Below are 20,089 nucleotides of genomic sequence, written 5' to 3' on the forward strand. Positions count from 1 at the left end.
CATGAGCAGACCTGGTGACTCAGCTACCAACCTGTTCTAGTCTCTCCCCTTTCTCCATGGGAAAATAATATATGACCAGTCTTCAGAAGATGCAGGCCACTTCCTTTCTATATCTGTTCAGCTGTGCTGCCTGGTGTTTTGAGGGGACAAAGTGAGAGCTCTGACTTCTTCTCATATCTGCAGTGGAATACCAGATACTGCTCCTTTTTTCTCTTTACTGTAGCCCATGATGTGGGTAGCCTGTGTAGAGGAGTAAGGAGTTTCTTGCTCCCTCTCAACTCATGTTTTTGCCTCATGAAACTAAACCTGGTCCTACTGAACTCAGTGGTGAATCTCTTATTGACTTTACTGGAGACAGAGAATCAGGCCTTGTGCCATGGGTGAACAGATTGTTGTAAAGACATTTCTCTCTCTTTTTGTTTTTTAATTGTCTGTGCTGTGATCTGCTGGTATTCCTTTTGTAGAAAAGTAGCAGAAGGGTTGTTTTGGCCATATTCCAAAATGGGTAATGAATATATGCACTGTACCTAAATTTTTCCTGCAATTTCAGTTGTATATGGTGTTTTGTATTTCTCTTTGTATCATATCAATGCTAAACAACTGCCACATTTTGCTCCACAAGCAACCACATTTCAGTTGTGGCTGAAGTGATTTTTATGCACTGTTCCGTAAATGAATTTGAATGGGAAGTGCTGGGTAACTGTTAAACACTATCATTTGTTAGTGTATTTTCTCTGTCCTCCTCCTGCAGAACTTTATCCGACATCACTGGGTGCACAGGCGAAGGCAGGAGGGAAAATGTAAACAATGTGGAAAGGTAAGAAGTATATACAGATCATAAAACTTGTGACAAGATTTCTAGGCACTTTCAGATTAATAGAGCTCCACCGAGCCATTTCATTATTCTGTTCTGTTCTAGTTCTGGGTCTTTCTTGGGCAGAGAAAGGGAATCATGTGGAATAGTGCAATACTTTTTTGGTGCGTACAAATGGGAAACAGAATGGTGACAGTAAATCTGTTTCACTGGTGGCCTAAACCCAAGTCTCTGAAAGTGAAAGGCTATTGCACTGTTTCCAGATTCTTGCTGTGTTGGCTGCTTTGGGCTGTTCAGTGTATCCTCTACTGCACAAGACAGTGAAAGCCCATTTCTACTGGCAATAGAAAAGGTCAAAGAAAACTTTAATTGCACAGAATTTTTCTTCTCATAAGTTCAAATCTCCAAGCCTGTTAAAATAATAGCAACAACAATAATAATAAAAAAATCAAAGCTACTGTGGTTAAGGCACACTAGTTTCTATAGACAGTGACACGCAAGGAAATGATGTAGCTATCCTCACACCTGGTCACCTTTGCCTCTCCAGCCTGAATGACCAAGTGTCCATTTGGGGTGACTTGGGACAGCCTTTAGCCTGAGTCTGAATTGAGGCTTGGAGTTATCCTTCTTGTACTGCATTCATTCCAAGCTTATTAGTGGTATTGAAACTAAGGTCATGTTTACACAGTAAACTTACCGAGTCTGGCACAGGTACCATCAAAGCATGCTGTGCTACTGTAGGGGGACTGCAAGATAGCTGCATCTCTGTGGACCCATGAGTGGTCTATATGGTCCAATTTACACCTAAGTAAACTTTTTTTTCCTTCTGCACTCAGTTGTGCTTCTAGTTCCCTCTTACCCTCAGCTTCTGCAGCTTCAGTCATTCTACAGGGCCAGGGCAGAACCCATGTCTTGACATATTCTCTGTTGTATTAGAAGAAGAGACTTGTACCAGTTTGACTCAATATCATTCTAAAGCACTAGTGACAACAGGATGCAATATTTCATTCATGGTGTGTGATCACGAGCAGTGAGGCATGCACATGCAGGATTCTTAAGCTGGCATGACACATGATGACATTGGAGCCATGTTTTCTTGTGCCTCTGCCTTTCTGGGAGTTGTGCTGTATCTTTACTACTGGTGTTAAAGGAATTCATTAGGCAAGTTGAACAGTCACTGCATACTGTGTTAATACACGTAGTAGAACCAGCACATGATATACTCTTATTACTAACCTGACCAGTTTTCTCTGGAACACACTGGCGATAACTCCCTGAGGTGAAAGTCAGTAGACGGTCAAAGGAGGTAGCTACTCTCCTTGTGGACAATAAATAGTCAGCATTTCCATGTGTATATTCTAGCAGACCTCTCTACCCAGAAACTAGAAAGATGAAAATAAAAAGGGATTTTTCTTTGTAATACTTTATTTCAATGCCAAAGTAAACTCCTCTACAGCCAGATATATTTTACCTTGTGGTCCATTTTCCTGCTTTTTGAGCTTCTGCCTTAAATTAATTCCCCTGTCATGTAAGAAAAAGGAGGCTATCATTGAAATGAAATGGTAGTAAATTTAGAGCAATAAAATAAGTATTTTTCATGGAGTATCTAATCATTATGTGGGTCTCATTTGTAATAGGAGGTCATCAGTCAAATCCTGGGCTCAAATTGGATAGCTAAATATTTTAATGAACATTAATAACACTCACAGTAATGCAAGCAAAGATTAAGGATAATCATCATATCTCATATTTTCAGTCGTAAGCCTGTGGACAACAATTAATTTTTCTTTATATCCTTAGCTTGGCATGTTAGCTTTATTTTTTGTTTTCCTCCTTCTAAATAACATTGGCTGTGGCTCAGGTGTTAGTTATTGGAGTAGATAGATGGGCGTTCTGATGCAGGATAGCAAAACATGAGCTTTTCTCTGAGGTTTTACATGAAAAATCCCACACTATAGGTTTGTGCAGGAGCAGAATTTGGAGGTGATTAACCAATGGCCTACAGATCCTTTGTATACCAGCTGTAAAGGAAACTGAAAAGTTTGCCAAAGCCTGCTCAGTAGATGGAAGGTGAATGGCATCAGTGAAGCAAATAGATTTCTCTGTCCATCTTCGGTGGTAGATCCCATTTGTCCAGAAGTTGGGATAAATGAGGACAGTACTTTTTTTTTCCATGTAAGAGAATTAATTGAATTGGTTGTTGTCTTAAAAGGCGGTAGTTGCTGACATTTTTTAACAAATAGGATAAAGAAGAGTGCAATATCATTTTCCCCCTCATTGCTCTGCTATTATGCCTCAAATTTTTAGCAATATTTGTCATTCAGTTTTGTAGGTCTCTTTAATAGTATTACTATTCTAAGGTCTTAGTTGATGCCAGTTTTGTAGTACTTTGTTGTTGTGAGAAGTTTGATTGTCAGGAATTGGGTTGTGACAGCATTAACTATAACCATCAGGTGTTTAAGTGGTCTATCAATCATCAGTGTTTGGTGCACACCTCTCCTGCTGTATTCCAACAGTGATCAAGAATTAGAAAGCTCTACCTATCATACCCTTGGCCAAAAAGAAAGACAGCTTTGGAGAATTTGGTGCATGTCATACTGGATTTAAAACAAAACTACATCCAGGGCTTAATAATATAATAATAAATATTACCTTGTTCTCATACAGGGTTTTCATTGGTAGAGCCTAAAGAGCTTTACAAAGACAAGTTATATAGTGGTTGTGGATTACTTCCCTAACTGAAGTAAAATAATTACATTTTCATGAAGATAAATAGGGTCATGGAGACAACATGGGCCTACTCAGTATGACTTTGAGTACTGTGCACTGTGTACTGCATATGTGTATGTGTATGTACATGTGTGTGTATGTCTATATCAGCAACAAGAAGAAGATCAGGAAAGCATGAGGGAGGCACCTTAGTGACAGATGATGCAGAAAAGGCTGAAGTGCTTGATGCCTTTTTTATCTCAGTCTTCACAGGCAAGGTCAGCTCCTAGACTACTGCACCTGGCAGCACAGTTTGGGGAGGAGGTGAGCAGCTGACAGCGGTGAAAGAATAGGTTAGGGACCATTTAGAAAAGCCGGATGTATGCAAGTCCACAAAACTTGAAGCCATGCACCGGAGCTTGCTGAGGGAGTTGGCCAATATGATTGTAGAGCTGCTGGCCATTGTCTTTGAAAACTCATGGTGATTGAGAGAGGTCCTGGATGACTGGAAAAAGACAAGTATAATGCCCATCTTTAAGAAAGGGAAGAAGGAGGATCTGGGGAATTACAGACTGGTCAGCATCACCTCAGTCCCTGGAAAAATCATGGAGCACTTCCTCAAGGAATCTATTTCTAAGCACTTGGAGGAGAAGGTGATTAAGAACAGTCAGCATGGATTCCCCAAGGGCAAGTCATCAACCTGACAGTCTTTTATGAGATGACTGGATCTGTGTATGTGGGGAGAGCAGTGGACATGATATATCTTGACTTTGGCAAGGCTTTTGATATCGTCTCCCACAACGTTCCTCCAAGCAAGCTAAGGAAGTATGGTCTGGATGAATGGTCTGTAAGGTGGATAGAAACCTGGCTGGATCATCAGGCTCAGAGGGTAGTGTCAATGGCTTGATGTCTAGCTGGCAGCTGGTATCAAGGGGTAGGCCCCAGGTGTTGGTCCTGGGGCTGGTTTTGTTCATATCTTCATCAGCGATCTGGAAGATGGGATGGAGTGCACCCTCAGGAAGTTTGTGGATGGCACCAAGCTGTGGGGAGTAGTAGACATGTAGGAGCATATGGCTAGGGTTCAGAGAGACCTCAACAAATTGGAGGATTGCTCCAAAAAAGAAATCTCATGAGGTTTAATGAGGACAAGTGCAAAATCCTGCATTTAGGACAGAAACATCCCATGCACCGGTCTAGACTGGGGAACCACTGGCTAAGCAGAAGCTCTGCAGAAAACAACCTGGGGGTTGCAGTGAACAATAAGATGAATATGAGCCAACAGTGTGCACGTGTTGTGAAGAAGATTAATGGCATAGCAGGCTGCATTAGTAGGAAGGTTGTCAGTAGATTGAGGGAAGTGATTGGTCCCCTCTGTTCAGCATTGGTGAAGTCACATCTGGAGTACTGTGTCCAGGTTTTGGTCCCTCACTACAGAAAGGATGTGGACAACTTGGAGAAAGTCCAGCGGAGAGCAACAAAAATGGTTAGGGAGTTGGGGCACATGACTTATGAGGGGAGGATGTGGGAACTGGGCTTATTTTTAGTCTGCAGAAGAGAAGACTGAGGGGGGATTTAATTGCAGCCTTTCAGTGCACCTGAAGGGTGGTTCCAAAGAGGATGGAGCTAGATTGTTGTCAGTGGTGGCAGATGACAGAACAAGGAGCAACGGTTTCAAGTTGTAGCCATGGAAGTTTAGGTTAGATATTCGGAAAAATGTTCCCACAAGATGAGTAGTAAAGCACTGGAACAGGTTACCCAGAGAGGTGGTGGAATCTCTATCTTTGGAGGCTTTTAAAGCCCAGCTAGACAAAGCCTTGGCTGGGATGATCTAGGTGGGGGATGGTTTTGCTTTGGGCAGGGGGTTGGACTACATGACCTCCTGAGGTCCCTTCCAACCCTAATTTTCTACAATTTTATGATCTTAAAATGACTGAATCAGATGATTTGGCCAGAACGTCTTCCCCTGTGCTTTCTGAGGATCCAGGTGCTCTCTGCTTCCAAATATATTTCCTCCAGCACACACAGATGTTTACTTTCACAAGAGCAATGTGGAACATTCAGTTATATGTACTGCATTGGAATTAGACACTAATGGCTGGGGGGAGGACAGTAAATCAAACACTAATGGAATAACATCCTTTCAAATATGAAGTTAATGTTCCATTTCATTATTCCTCAAATGGTGCAACAGGCATCCTAGGGGTGGAAAACTCTTCCTCTTCTGCCAGAGAGGGAGGTCCAAACCAACACAGGAAAAACAAAGGGAAACTGAATTTGAATGTTCTTTCCTATTGTGAGGGGTGGAAAGAGGATGAAGAGAGTGGGTGGTTTCCTGTTGGTTGAGCACAGGAATCTGAGCACAGGTATTTTAATCCCAGTGTTTACATTGACGCCCACTCTGTTTTTGATCAAGTTATCTTACTAGTATCAGTTTCCTTAACTGTAAAACCAGGTTTCTACCTGGTACCAATGTACCTCAGAGCTGAATTGTGAGGAGAGATTAACTCACATTTTAAAGTAGTTTGAGAAAGAAAAGTGCTATTTTACTGCTTTGTATCATTATTTTATTTTTTATTGCTCTATCATTCTCACTGATGACTCTCTAAAAGCCAAATAACTTAAGACATGAAAAATGGTCCATCCAGAAACAGGCAAGCTGCTCAGTCCATATGTTTAAAATATACCGCTGATGTATTGCAGAACGCATGTACCAGGTCTTGTTTTTTTGCTAGCTGCAGTTTTGGGAGATGGGGATTTCTCAAATCACCATGAGAAGTCAAAGTAGGTTGGTCTCCCTCCCTCTTTCCCCCTCCACCTCAATTTTTTTTCTTTATATAGAGTTTTTGGATGAAATTTATAAGATACTTTGGCTGCTTACAGATGCAGAATAAAAAAGAAAACAGCATTTAACTTTCAGCTCAGCATGCCCCTGCACCAAGCATAGCACATGCCCAGAAGAGGAATCGTGTCATTTTGACCTGGCTCCCCAGTGTCTGTATAGCTCTCATGCTTCAGCGGGGCTTTTTGGATAAAAGGGCCAAAAAGCCCACTGAAGCATGTGAGCTGTACAGATGCTGGGGAGCCAGGTAAACATATGCAATTCTTCTTCTGGTAAAGCCCTGTTTTGTTTTGCTTTGTTTCCCCCACGTCCGTCAGCACTCTTTAAGGCTACAAGCAGATGTCACATTTGTCCTGAGAGAAAACATTTTATTCCGGAATAAGGTACAGTGTTTAGAGGTCCACATTTGTTTCATAGTAGCTAGGGTCAGGAGGGACCTGAACAGATCATCTAGCCTGAACCCCTGCCACAGGCAGGAATGAATGCTGGGTTCACAAGACCCCAGACAGGGGATCATCCAACCTCCTCTTGAATTTGCGCAAGGTAGGGGCAAGGACCACTTCCCTGGGAAGTTGGTTCCAGATTTTGGCCACCCTAACTATAAAATATTGCCTTCTGATCTCTAAACCTTTTCTCCATCAGCTTATTACCATTTTTCCTTGTCACCCCAGGTGGTGCTGGGGAGAAAAGGGCTCTACCTATTTGCTGTTGTTCTCCCCTGATGAGTTTGTAGGCCTGGGACAAACTGTAAAAAGGCTCTTGGGATTAAAAAGTGCTAATAGTTTGTGTCAGGACGTTGTGAAGTAGTCTGAACAGTCGTTGAGGGATTACACCATTTGAATCAATGACTGAAAAGTGGCAGTGCATTCGGCAACTCACTGAGCCTTGACTGGAAGGGTGATATGTGTACGCCCCAATTTTAAGACATTTCTTTTCAGAGCTCAGTTTGGCTTGGGGACAGGTGCAATGTGTGTTCTTAGCCTAAGAGACTCTCATCAAAGCGAAGGGGAAACCCTTTACTAATCTGTTTGCCCAGTATCAGACCTCAGTTGCAAACATTTTACTCCCCAACACTTGTTCTATGTATTATAAATCTGAGCCTGGGTTTGGTGAGTTTTTTTTGAGGCCACTTTCAATGGTTTCACTTAGACAAGAGACAGGTGGACTGCTTGAGCTTTTGGAATCAATGGGTCTGTTTCATTGCTGAGGTTAGTGGGCTGAGTTCATCTAAAGAAGGGAGGGCATTGATCCTGGAAATCAGCAAATTAGAAAGGGCAGAATATTGAAGGGGAGGGACAGGGTCTTCAGGTCACAGAGTCTGAGGAGACTGAATTTAATCCGTCAAATGTGGCATATTCATGTGGCATCTAGGTATGAGGCACATTATGCGTGAAAATTTAAGCCAGGCAAATTCAAATGAAAAATAAGGTAGAGATGCTTAATAGTGAGTGTGAATAACCATTCAAACAAATGACCAAAGGATACGGTAGATTCTCTGCTTACTGAAACTTTCAAATCATAACTGGATGCTTTCCTGGAAAAGAAAATACTTTTAAAAACCCACCAGTTATTGGGTTAAATATACAGGTAATTAGATGGGGCTCTATGACCTTTGTTTTATATGAAGTGACGCTAGATGATTTAGTGGTCACTTCAGAGCTTAAAATCTAGAGTTGGTTGGGAGTTTTCTGTCAGAATAATCTTCCAGTGGAAAATGCAGTTTCCATAACTTGGAACATTTCCATGGACATTTTTTTTTCTGAAAATGTATGAAAAATTTGTTTAGGGTCTGTTTGATTTGAATATGAATATTGGACTGATCTAAAAGGTTCTGTTTAAACTGCATTACACTATCAGTACTTTTCCTTATGGGAGCTATAGTTTGCTCTTTTCTCCCTTTAGTTCTCTCCAATGCAGTGTGGATTCCCATTGACCATGCTCTGTAAGGTGCATTATGGGAGATGTAGGCTGGTTAGGAAGTTAGGGAATTGCGAATGGGAGTGTCTGTTTCTTGAATTACAACTCCAAGAGGCAATATGTCAAAATAGAAAAATGCAGTTTAATGTTGAAATGACTTGAAAACAAAGTGTTTTTGGTCATTTTCAACAAATTTATAGAAAACATTTTGATTTTGGGAATGTCTAAACATTTTGATAGATTTTTTTTCTATCCAATTTTAAAAAAAAATCCTGTGAAATATTGTTTTATAAATGTATATATAAGTGTATTCTAAGTTTTCATTCAAACCCAAATGTTCAAATATCCAAATTTCCTGTGGCATGGAATGTTCTAATTTCACTTATGTCCGTTAAAGCCTATCAAATGAATTTGTATTTCATAAATGTTTCTTCCTTTTTCCTTCCTTTTGACTACAAAGTTAAATATAGCCCTAAGAATATATTTTGGCCATACTGTATATTCAAAACCTTTGTTATAATGGTGTCCCAATTTAAGAATCTTCTTTTCAATCTCACTTCTACTATTTTGCAGTGACTTTGCCTTGGACCACCAAGAATATACTCATTTTAAGGTTGATTTGATAGTTTTGGGGATTTTAAAGGGGAGACCAATATTGGTATAAAACAAAATTCTGAAACTGACTGACTCTTCTCACTCCCTGCTAATAGGGAACTTTATAATAAGAGTGTGATTTAACCTTGCTGTTAACCTTATTGTTGTATCAATAGGAGTAACATGCCCCTGCATCTTCAGTGCACTGTTGTCTATTCCTAGGGCTTACAAAATGTGCTGTCTATTCATTGTATTTGACTGCTCTAGCAGAACTCAGACATATGACAAAAACCAAAGTTGTTGAATTTTCTTGCATGATCAGAAGTATGCAAATGTTATGGAAAGAAATGACAGCTTTCTTGTCTTATCTTTTCCTGCTGTTTCAGGGGTTTCAGCAAAAATTCTCCTTTCATAGTAAAGAGATTGTGGCCATCAGCTGTTCCTGGTGCAAGCAGGCGGTAAGTGGTCAATACTTGGTGGGAGAAGTGTAAATAGCTGTGGTGGATTTTAGCCATTTGGGCTCATTGTGTTGGACTTCATTTGTCTCGTTAGTATCCTTTGCTTGGGATTCCAATTTATTATGGAGAAGAGCCCTGGAGGGGCTCATTTTAACCCTTTCTGTTCCTTTTCCTCAAGGATATTCCACCTGGATAGCCTATTCTTCTGGCCAAGGGGAGCTAAGTGTGGTTTCCTTCTTTGGAATAGAACAAAAAGTTATTTGTGGGTTGACAAGAGAGAGATTTCTGCAAAAGTAATGTGAGGGGCAAACCACTGCTGCTCTTGACACAGGAGTTTCCATGCTATATGATTTTGCCCATTTTGGATTTTGTCTTAATGCCATCATTAGGGGCATGTTTGGGGTATAGAGCATGTTTGGGGAAGGTTAAAAAACAAAGGTGGCCATTTGTTAAATGTTCCTAAAAAGCTCTTGGTGTAGAAAACTGATGGTGGAGATGGAGCTGGGTATGTTCCTCACTGTCTCATGCATCTCCCTCTTTTCTCCTGTCCCCTCTACTTTTCTGCCTATCCTCCTTTTCTTGCATTGCATCCATCTCATTAATGGCTCTGCTCTCCCTTACTATAGTTTCACAACAAAGTCACCTGTTTCATGTTACACCACATTGAGGAGCCGTGTTCCCTGGGGGCTCATGCTGCTGTCATTGTGCCTCCCACTTGGATCATTAAGGTGAAGAAACCTCAGGTAACTGCATGCGGAAGTCTGTTTCTGATGCTGTATGGCAACCTGGGGCAAGCCTGGCTTAGCTCCTGATTGTCCTCCACCAAAGCATGTTTGTCTGCCCTGACCATGCCCTTCCCACCCAGCTACATCTTAACCTACATCCTGCTCTTCCATGGACTCCCCTAGTGGGGGATCCTTCATTTTCCTTTTTGAGACAATTCGTGATTAATGTTATTTTGGCACTAAGCAATCCAGTTCAAGGTTATTCTTCCTACACAAGTTCAGCAGAATGGAAGAATCTTCTGTGTTTTAGGCACTCAAACATATTTCATTAAATAAAGCTGGGCAAACACTGAACAGTGCTTTCACAAGCATTCAATTTTGCATTGAAACAAATAATTAGCCTTTGCTGTGTTCATGTTCCTTGGATTTGATTTCCATGGGTGTTTGAATCATCACATTTTATTCACCCAAATGCTTGCTGAATGCCACTGTTATCTTTACATGTCCTGATGCTTGCAGGCAGTAAATTTTAAGGTTGTAACCAGAATTCAGTATAGTTTTAACAAGATGAGACAGTGCTTGGTTCACCAGAGGGAAAAGATTTCCAGAGTGGAGCTGGCCAAAAAGGAGAATTTCTGGTTTCTAGGAAATTTTGTATTTCTTAAAATTTGGTTTCAGTCCAGATTTGTCTGAAACATTTTTTTAATTTCCTATGATCTAGAAAATAAGAGAAAAATGTTTCAGTGTTCCCCAGACTTGGCAGAATAAATTTGATTAGCAACATTTTAGTTATAAATGATTTGCCCATCCCTGCTTACTGATCGCCATAGGCAAGTCCTGAACTGGATTTCTTACTCATTTTAACTGGATTCTAGTGATGCTGTTATTCCTTTTGTTGTTTTTCCCCAAGCAAATTAGATGAGTTTCTGTAGCCACCTTTACCTTGATGTCTCCTTTTTCTTTGTTTTTACTGCTACTAAAGTGTTTTTTCAATGCTGTTTACATGCATAGTGGGTCACTACCGTTGAAGTACTAAACTTGAATACAGTATAAACTCCCCCTTTCACTCCTGCACTGTCTTAGTGATTCAGTTAAGGACAGTTTGACCCAGATGACCTGATAAATGTTCTGCAATTAATTTTTACTGTTGACAAGTATCTTTTTTTTCAGGATGAAGGAAATTCAGAATGGTTTGGATAGTTGTGAGACAGGTGATAGACCTACATGTAATGACCCACTTATGTAATTAGAAAATTGTCAAAACATCCGTTGTGTGGTGTTCATCATGTAAATGTCTTTTGTAGCCTCTTGACCAACATTCAATGCCACTGCACTATGCTGGAAACTATGTAATGCTGTGTCTGGTTTCCTGGAGTTCAAATATATTCCTGTCCCAGTTGCACAGATCCTAGTGTCCTTTTCTAATATTTGATGCATTGAAAAGGCTTAAAAACTACTAATGGAGTCTTGGTGTTTGTGCTGGAGAGGAGCTGGCAGTGAGTGGGGTCTGGGTGATGTTCTTTGAGCCAGCCTCCTCTGAGGATCTGGAGACAGTGTAATTGTAACTGTTGTGACTAGACTTTGGTGCTGGGGGAGGGCTTATGATCAAGGTGAGTAAATCTGTTTTTCCTTTCTCTTTGGAAACATTCAAAGGAAGTCTGCTTTATATCCTTGGGCTACTTTGTCTTCTCTACTTTCACTTCATTGCTGATGGTGGCAAATGGAGTTAGACTACTATTTGTATCTGATTATAGTTTTTGAAAGACATGAAGATTACAGAGTTTGACTTTCATTGATGCTGTGCACTTGTAGCTTTCATTGAAACTATTGAAATTATGGCTACTAAGAAAGAACCTCTGAAAATTAAACCTGGGATAGTGTAGATGAAAGGATTGAAAGGGATTTTACTGGATCTGCCTCAGAAAATCAAACATTCATCTCCCCTACATCATGCACAAATGATTTTTCAATAAATCTATCGAAGTTTATTTGGAACACCTCTAAAATTGACTTTATTTTTCTGTTCTGTGCTTCTCCTTTTTGAAGAAGGGAAAAATGACATCCATGAAGAAGATTTTTCCTCATCTAGAAGTGATCCAGGATTTACATAGTCCTCTTTCCTTAAAGTAATTCTTTTCTGTAAAGACAATTTCACTAACTAGCATTATTTCCTTAAAAATCCCCATACTCTTCCTGTTGGGAAGGAAGCCTTTCATGGACAAGACAGTATGCATAACTTCTTAAGTTCACCATATGGATGTTGGTGGTCCACCCACAGCTGCTTTTCTTAAATATATTTGAAATGAAGGTCTGGACATGTATAGTCAGCTTCTCTGCCTCTCACCTGTTGTATTGCTACTGTTTCTGCAAACTTATGGGCTCTATCAACATGACAAAAATTGGCATACTTAAACACTGAAGTGTAGCATCATTGTGCCAAATAGTCTTGCCTGTGTGGACAGAGACAAAAAATTCTGTTATATTTAAACTATCCCCCAATCAACTGCCTTGCTTTGCAGCAGTCACCAGTATGTCTGCTCAGGGCGCTGACATTTCTTGTTACATTTCTGTGTGTAAGTATCTCCATTTTATAGAGGGGTAACTGATGCTCAGAGAAGTTTAGTATCTTGCCCAAGGACACCCAGCAGACCAGTGATGATCATGGAAAAGAACTCAGATGCCCTGAAGCTCAGACAAGTGCTCTGTTCCAGCACCCTTTAACAACAGACAGTGTCTGAGGAACAAGTCTAAGAACCTCTACAGGAATTACCGTAGTTAGGGCATGAGGGCATTGGCTTGCTCTATTACATTAATTTAACATTCATATTCTCTTTCAGTCTCATTACATAGGCAGAGATGAAAAAGACCATGCACTTTGTATAATCCATCGATCCATCCAAGTCAGTGCAGTTCTTGTAGTGTAGCATGCCTTCTAGAGCATTTCTTATGTACCAAAGCAAGGGAAATGCAGAGCAAGACTACTTTTTTATGGCAAAAGGAACAGAAAATGGGCTACTTAATCTGAACTTTAGACAGTTTGAGTTAGATATCTTTCTCTGAGATTATGAGTTTTCCACATTACTGAGATTCACTAGAATTCCTAACTTTTCTATTTCACATATTGACACTGATGTTTCAAACACTGTTCCTAGCCAAATCCAATAGATGTCCTATTTAAAGCAATGATGCTGTTGGTTGAAGATCAAGGTTGAATAAAAAACAGCAGGTACTGATTATTAGCTGAACTGTACAGACTTGCAGGTCTCTGAGTCTGTGAACCTTTGCTTGGTAGGAATCTAGAGACCTTTTTGGATAAAATAAAGACTGAGGACAACACTGAATGCATTTTGTTTCCTTTTTGAGGTTAGAAAAGATTAATGAATGTTCTGTGAGTTTTCTGCACCCTTTATTGTCTGGCTTTGACTAAATTAAGAGTTGAAATACAGTGAGTGTGTTAATTTTCATAACATTTCTGACCCACCTGAACTTGGTAATATGTAAATGGAGAGGGGTTATAGGGAAGGGGGAGGATTTTATTTCAGCAACTGCAGCAGTAAAAAAAAAAAAAAAAAAAAAAACCCCTTCAGTTTGACCAGTCCTTTTCACATCAGCATGCCTTTGTGATAAAATATTATCAGTAAAGTTAGCACCCTTCTGGAGAATAGCATTTTTTTCCTTTTCAGTTCACTGCCATTGATGATGCAGGATATTTTTTTTTAGGTCCTACACAAAGTACCAAAATATTTTCTGTATTTTTTTTCCTGAACTAAGGTGGCTCTTAAATATTTAAGAATCCAGAGGAGGTTCCCTGTTAGATTATTACACCAGTTTTATGCAGTGGTGGCATGTGCTATACTGAGTCAATGGTCACCAGAGCTAAAACTTGTTTTTTTTAAATGGAAAATAGCTCATTTTATCATATTTTTATTACATTTTTATGCAGGTGGTCTCCATACCAGGAGACGAGCCTGATTGGGCGGGAGACTGGAGCCCCGGAGGGAAAACGGGCGTCTCCTACCCCTATTGGGAGGGTTGGCAGGTACAACATGTGGTGTTATGTGAGTCTGTGGGAGCATCTGATTTTTCTCCCCACGGCGTGGGAAAGTTTCCAGTTCCAAAGCACCAGTCTGGTCTCCGTGTGTGGCTTTCTCCATAAACGGTGGTGTGGAAGTGTAAAGCATGAAACGCATGTGATCTAAACTTCAAGCATGTGCCAGATACTGTATCATTCTTCAAATGGATGATGCATGGAAGAGCTTCTAAAAGAAGGCTACTTCTGTGGATTTTTAAATTTTTGTTCTGCTTGTAATGTATTCTTGGGGTTTTTTTTCTTTTTATGTAGAACTCATTAAAGACTTCGACTCGACGGAAGAAGAGAACATCTTTTAAAAGAAAAGCTAGTAAAAGAGGCAATGAGGTAAGTCTTAATAAGGAACACTTGAAAGGTAGAATAAATTGATACTTTCTAGATTGTCAGTAAAAATCCAGTGGCTTTCTGTAGATCCTAGCATGGCCTCCAGTTGAGAGAGAGCAAGTATCCACAACATAGAACCTGCCATTTCTGCAATTAGGCACTCTTGGATACTTCACTGGAAGGACAAAGACTTCCTGGTGATGGAGGCTGAACAACTGTCTCATTCAGAATTAATGAACATTACTTTTCTTTGTGTGTGTGAATGTGTGTGCATACGTATGTGATTAGGACTGTGCAAAGCTTCAGTCCCTGACTCGATTCAGTGGAGATTTGGCCCTATTCAGTGGCTGAATCTCTGAATCCTAATTGGATCAGAGGGCCCTTTAATCTCTCTGAATCAAATTGGAACCCTCCAAATTGATTTGGAGAGATTTGGAAAGATTCGGCGATTTGGACATAGACACAGCTTTAAATGTTTTTTCTACATACCTCTAGGTAGCAGGTGGCTTGTGAATGCGATGCTGGGGCACATCATTGATTTTGTTGGTTCACTGACCCAACTGAAAACAAAAAAAAGTGTTTTTGATTGACCAAAAATGAAAATGTTTTAAGTAAAATAAAAAGAATCTGAAAATTAATTTCAAGTTGAACCCTGTAACATCGCATAGGGTGCTCTTACTTGCAGGGACCTGAGCAGCAGCAGCAGGCAGCCTGTAGCTGGCTGTTATCCCAATCAGGCAATGCTGCCTGATTGGGGAACAGGGCCCAACTGTTATATAAGGACTGGGCCCTAAACAACAGAGCAGCAGTTGGTTGCGAGCAGCCAGAGAGGCACCACAAGCTGAGCTGCTGCTCAATACAACTCAGAGGTAAGGGCTGGGGCCTATAGGCAAGGAGGAGACCTCATGGTCCTGGGCATGACCAGAAACTTCACCTTGCTGGGGACGGGTGGCTTGGTGGGACTCTCTGTGGTGGGACAGTCCCCCAGAAATGCCAGGCCAGTTACCTCCCCATTGAAAGGCAAGTATGGGGTGCCTTCTAGCCCCAGCCCCACATCCCTGGTGGATAGTTGGTCATCTCAGGGAGAGACCAGGCTTACTGTGAGTACTGAGGCAGGACCCAGGCCAGGAGGGGGGACCTGTGACAGTGCCCAGGCTCACAGTGGAGTCTGAGACCACATTAGGAAGCCAGGAGGTAGGCTTCAGGGGGGATGGGGCTTGAAGCCCTAGTCCTGTAGAGAGGGGCTTAGAGCCTAATGTGAAGGGGCCTGGGCCCCAGAGAGGGACTTGAAGCCCAAGGATGGGGCTTGGAGCCCAAAGTGGGACTGAGGCCCTTGAGTGTGTAGTAGAAACAGAGAGGCCGTGTGTGAGGCCAAGTATGTGAAGGCCAGGTGTGTGCCGCCAGACTGAAGGCTGCATGTCAGGCTAGACAAGCTGAAGGCTGGGTGCTAGGTCGAGCAAGCTTGGGCTGGGAGTTAGGCCATGAAGCATCTGCCAGGAATGGGATACAATAAGGGGAGGCCGGAGTCATATATATATGCCCTTGTCATCAGGGCAGAAAAATGGGCAGTCTCCTGCCTGAGTAACATCCTTGTAATTATTAACATCAAGGCATGGCAGGAGAGGTGGGCAGGTGGTCTTGTCTTTAGCGCTAGGACAAGTGGGCGGGCCTACATTTGAGACCGGCCCTGGGATGCCCACTTGTTACAAACACGTTATATGGTTTTTTACTGTTTGTAAAAAATTGTCAAATTGAGGTAAGTTTCCAAATGAAATGTCTCCTTGAAGTGAAAAAGCAAAATGTTTCATTTTAGAAAAGTCAAAATGAAACATTCAACTTCTAATTTTTTTTCCCAGTCTTTTGGCCATACCAGTTAAAAAAGAATCTAATATAATTTCATGAATTATTTTGGTCAACCCAAATGGCAATTTATAATTAAAAATTAAGTTTTGTCCAAAAACTTGTGCCCACCTCAACAGTTTCTCTCTCCTGTTGGTGATCTCAGTATAAATTCCAAACACTGTTTCAGATGGGAGGGTGAACTGTCTTTACATAAGATATATTAAGTACCTGCATTTGGTAGAAAAATCTAACCATGGATTTTCAGATCCAGTCCATATTAGATTGGTCACCTCTGTGCCTATCTAAAATCCATTCAATGCCTTGTTATCTACAGCAGGATTGTAAAAAATACAGCACGTGGGCCAGATTTGGTATGTGGACCTGTGTTATCTGGCCCAGGGGGTTGCCTCTGGGATTGAGGCACAATGATGGAATATAGCTGTTCACAGATCTATATAGAAGACTATACTTTTCAAGGTTATTAACCTTTGCAGCTTTCATAACCACTAAATTCACATTTAAAATCCTTTGTGGGAACTTTTTGGTGGAGATTTTAGTGCTCTTCTGTATATCTCTAGTTAATGCACTTTTTCACTGCTGTTTTTGTAGGAAAACAAAGGCCGACCTTTTGTGATAAAACCTATCTCTTCCCCGCTCATGAAACCACTGTTGGTGTTTGTGAATCCAAAAAGTGGAGGGAATCAGGTAAGGACATCAAATTAATTCTAATGACCGTTAAAGAATAATCTATCAACAGATTTCAGTTGGGTCAAAGAAAAGGAAGAGTTGCATATGACCTGAACCACGGACTCCTGCAGCAGATGCCTGGAACCTTTCCACATAAAAGGAAACTTGGATTTTTCAAGATAATCTTCCTCCCAGTTTTTAATTTTTTGTAAGGAAACTAGAATGATGGGAGTATTTTAGGAGACCTCCACATTCTATAGGAAAGGGGGCCTCCAAAGAAATCTTCAGTCATCCTTTCTATCCTAAGAAATGGTTAGTTTCTTCACCACCCTGACCACATCCAGCTGGTTTTGTATTTTAAGTATGTAAGAAACTTTGTTTTAAGCAGTTGTTGCAGAGTATAATGTTGCTGTATAAACATTTTACTTCATTATCAAGTTGTATACTGAATGCAAGTTTAGCTAAAGCAAGCAGCAGGTTTATATAGACTCTAGCCTGCTTCTTTCTTAGAATTCCTATGGCTAAGATTTTCAGATCCAATCCATATTAGATTGGTCACCTCTGTGTCTATCTAAAGTCCATTGAATGCCTTCTCATCTACAGCACGGCTGTCAAAAATACAGCACAAGGGCCAGGCATGTGGACCTGTGTTATCTGGCCCATGGGTTTTCTGTCGGAATAGCTGGGTTCCAGCAGCTGGGTATGGGGCAGTAGTGGCAACCACCATGACTCCCTGAGATAACACTAATGTGGGTCAACCCCAGTGAAATCATGAGTATGGATCCCCAGTGGGGGTTCATTTAACCAGTGCCCTTATTCAATCTGTTGCCAAAATCTTTAGTATGGATCTCTGTAACAGGGCGTCTGGCCCTTTATAGGAGGCAGACAGCCCTGGGGTAGAAGCCGAGCTGTGGGTGATTAGCTGGCAGATGAAAGCCCAAGAGAAGGAAAAGCAAGGAGCTCAAGCTGGAGAAAGGAGCAGTTTGTGGGCATAGAGCAGATTGAAACCCAATGAAGCTTGTGTCTAAGAAGGGCCAGAGCTAAAGGGTCCTCTTCTGCCACCTGGAGGAAGGATAGAGTCTGATTTACTAGTTTGTTTGGAAAAAGGGGTATTGTTTTGTGTTATGAGAACTGGATGAGGGACTCCAAAAGGAGTAAATTCTACCAGCATGGCAGCAGGAGCACCAACCCACTTATAATCCCTTGGGGACTTATTTTGGTGGTGGAGGGCTGGTGAGTGATGGTGGTGTTAACCCCTGTGGCTGCCTGATGCAACGGAGCAGCTCAGGCAACCACCACTACAGATGCTCACCTTGCCACTACAGATGGGTACAGATCCAGCCCACAAGGAGCCTGGAGAGCCAAACAGATTTGATACCCCTGATGCATAGCATATGTTCTATAGATTTTATATAACACGTGTTTCAAATTCAGTAGGTCTGCATTTATACATACACAAGTGAGATGATAGCTTCCAGGACTGTTTCATATAGCAAATATCAATCATAACACTTGCTTTGTGTTTAGTCTTCCCAAAACAGGCATCTTTTAGTTTGTTTATGTTTACTAAGCTACAAATGAATGAAATGCACTCTAAGAATTCACTTAATTTTAATAAGTACAGTTACTTATAATACTGTAGCCAGGTCATTCTTTCTTATGTGTTCCCTCCATTTCCTCTTTTCACAGGGCACCAAAGTTCTCCAAATGTTTATGTGGTACTTGAATCCACGCCAGGTCTTTGATCTCTCTCAGGAAGGGCCAAGGGATGCGTAAGTGCTGATTTAACATGTATTTAACATTTTCAACATTGTCTTTGCTTATATGAAGTATATGGGCAAATTGATAGGTTGGATGGGGTTCTCTGACAGTGATGGAGAGGACTGATAGGTCAAGATTTGGAAAGAGCTCTCCACTGTCCAAGGTACTGATTTGTGCTTACGAGTGGTGGATATGATATACCTTGACTTTAGCAGGCTTTGTACACTATCCTCCACAACACTGTCAGAGGAAGCTATGGAAATGCAGTCTGGATGACAATTTTGCAAGGTAAGCACATAACTTGTTGAGTAATTATACTCAAAGAACAGTCATTGATGGCTTGATGTCAAGTTGGAAGGAAGTATCCAGTGGGGTTGCTCAGGGGACTGTCCACGGGCTGGTACTATTCAACATTTTCATTAATGATTTGGAGGGTGGAGTTTAGTGTACACTTAATAAATTTGCATATGATACCTAGCTAGGTGATGTGACAGGCACTTTGGAGGATATGATTAGGATTGAAAATGACCTTTATACATTGAAGAAATGGTCTGAAATAAATTGGATGAAATTCAGTAAAATCAAGTGCAAAGTACTCCCAAATAATACAACCTGGCAAATCACTGGGCTTATTTACACATGCACTTCACATTTACTGCACAGTAATCAAAATTACTGCACAGTACAGGCATGCATCTACACATGCATGCCCACACTGTGCAATAAATATGGTGACTTACTCTAACTTGAGCCTAAATCTGATACCTGCATCATAACCTAGTGGGCCTCCCAGGGCTCCTGGCTGGCTGCCTCTCCTGATTTCAATTTGGGACTAAAGTTAGTTCCAAATGCTGGCAGCCGGCTCTGGCCTCAATTTGGGACTATAGTTAGTCCCAGGAACTGGCGGGCATGTGGCTGGAGCTCTCCCCGGTGGCCACAGGGGAACATGGCAGGCTGCTCTGACTATATTTACTCCCAGGTCATCTGCCCAGGCAGACACTGGCCTATTCCCATTTACTGTGCAGTAAACTTAAGCCAGCATAAATGCATAAGTAGACATGCCCACTAGGTAGGCTTCAGTACTGCAAAAAGGACAGGGGGTTATAGTGACCAGAAAGTTGGATATGAGCTGACAGTCTCGTGTGTAGCATTAACAAAACAAAACAAAAACCGTAATAGTATTTTGGGACATATTAACAGGAATGTCCCATTCACGTCACAGTAAGTGGTTCTTCCACTCTATTCAGCACTAGCAGGGCTTTATCTGGAGTTCTGTGTTCAGCTTTGAGCACCACACTTCAAGAAAGATGTGGACAAATTGGAAAGAGT

General features: G+C 41.2%; 1 protein-coding gene across 2 annotated transcripts in view; it reads left to right on the plus strand.

The window, feature by feature from the left end:
* The window catches only part of DGKI (diacylglycerol kinase iota), a 251,167-nt gene that overhangs the window by 87,320 nt on the left and 143,758 nt on the right, over positions 1 to 20,089 (plus strand). The window contains exons 6-11 of one of the 2 annotated variants that reach the window (XM_025213468.1): positions 752 to 817; positions 9,260 to 9,331; positions 9,958 to 10,074; positions 14,399 to 14,473; positions 16,922 to 17,017; positions 18,689 to 18,771. In XM_025213468.1, coding sequence (XP_025069253.1) covers positions 752 to 817; positions 9,260 to 9,331; positions 9,958 to 10,074; positions 14,399 to 14,473; positions 16,922 to 17,017; positions 18,689 to 18,771 — 509 coding nt within the window. The remainder of the gene's footprint in view (positions 1 to 751; positions 818 to 9,259; positions 9,332 to 9,957; positions 10,075 to 14,398; positions 14,474 to 16,921; positions 17,018 to 18,688; positions 18,772 to 20,089) is intronic. The other variant, XM_025213469.1, reaches the window with a different exon arrangement.

Source organism: Alligator sinensis, unplaced genomic scaffold, assembly GCF_000455745.1.
Source record: "Alligator sinensis unplaced genomic scaffold, ASM45574v1 scaffold585_1, whole genome shotgun sequence".
Lineage (NCBI taxonomy): Eukaryota > Metazoa > Chordata > Crocodylia > Alligatoridae > Alligator > Alligator sinensis.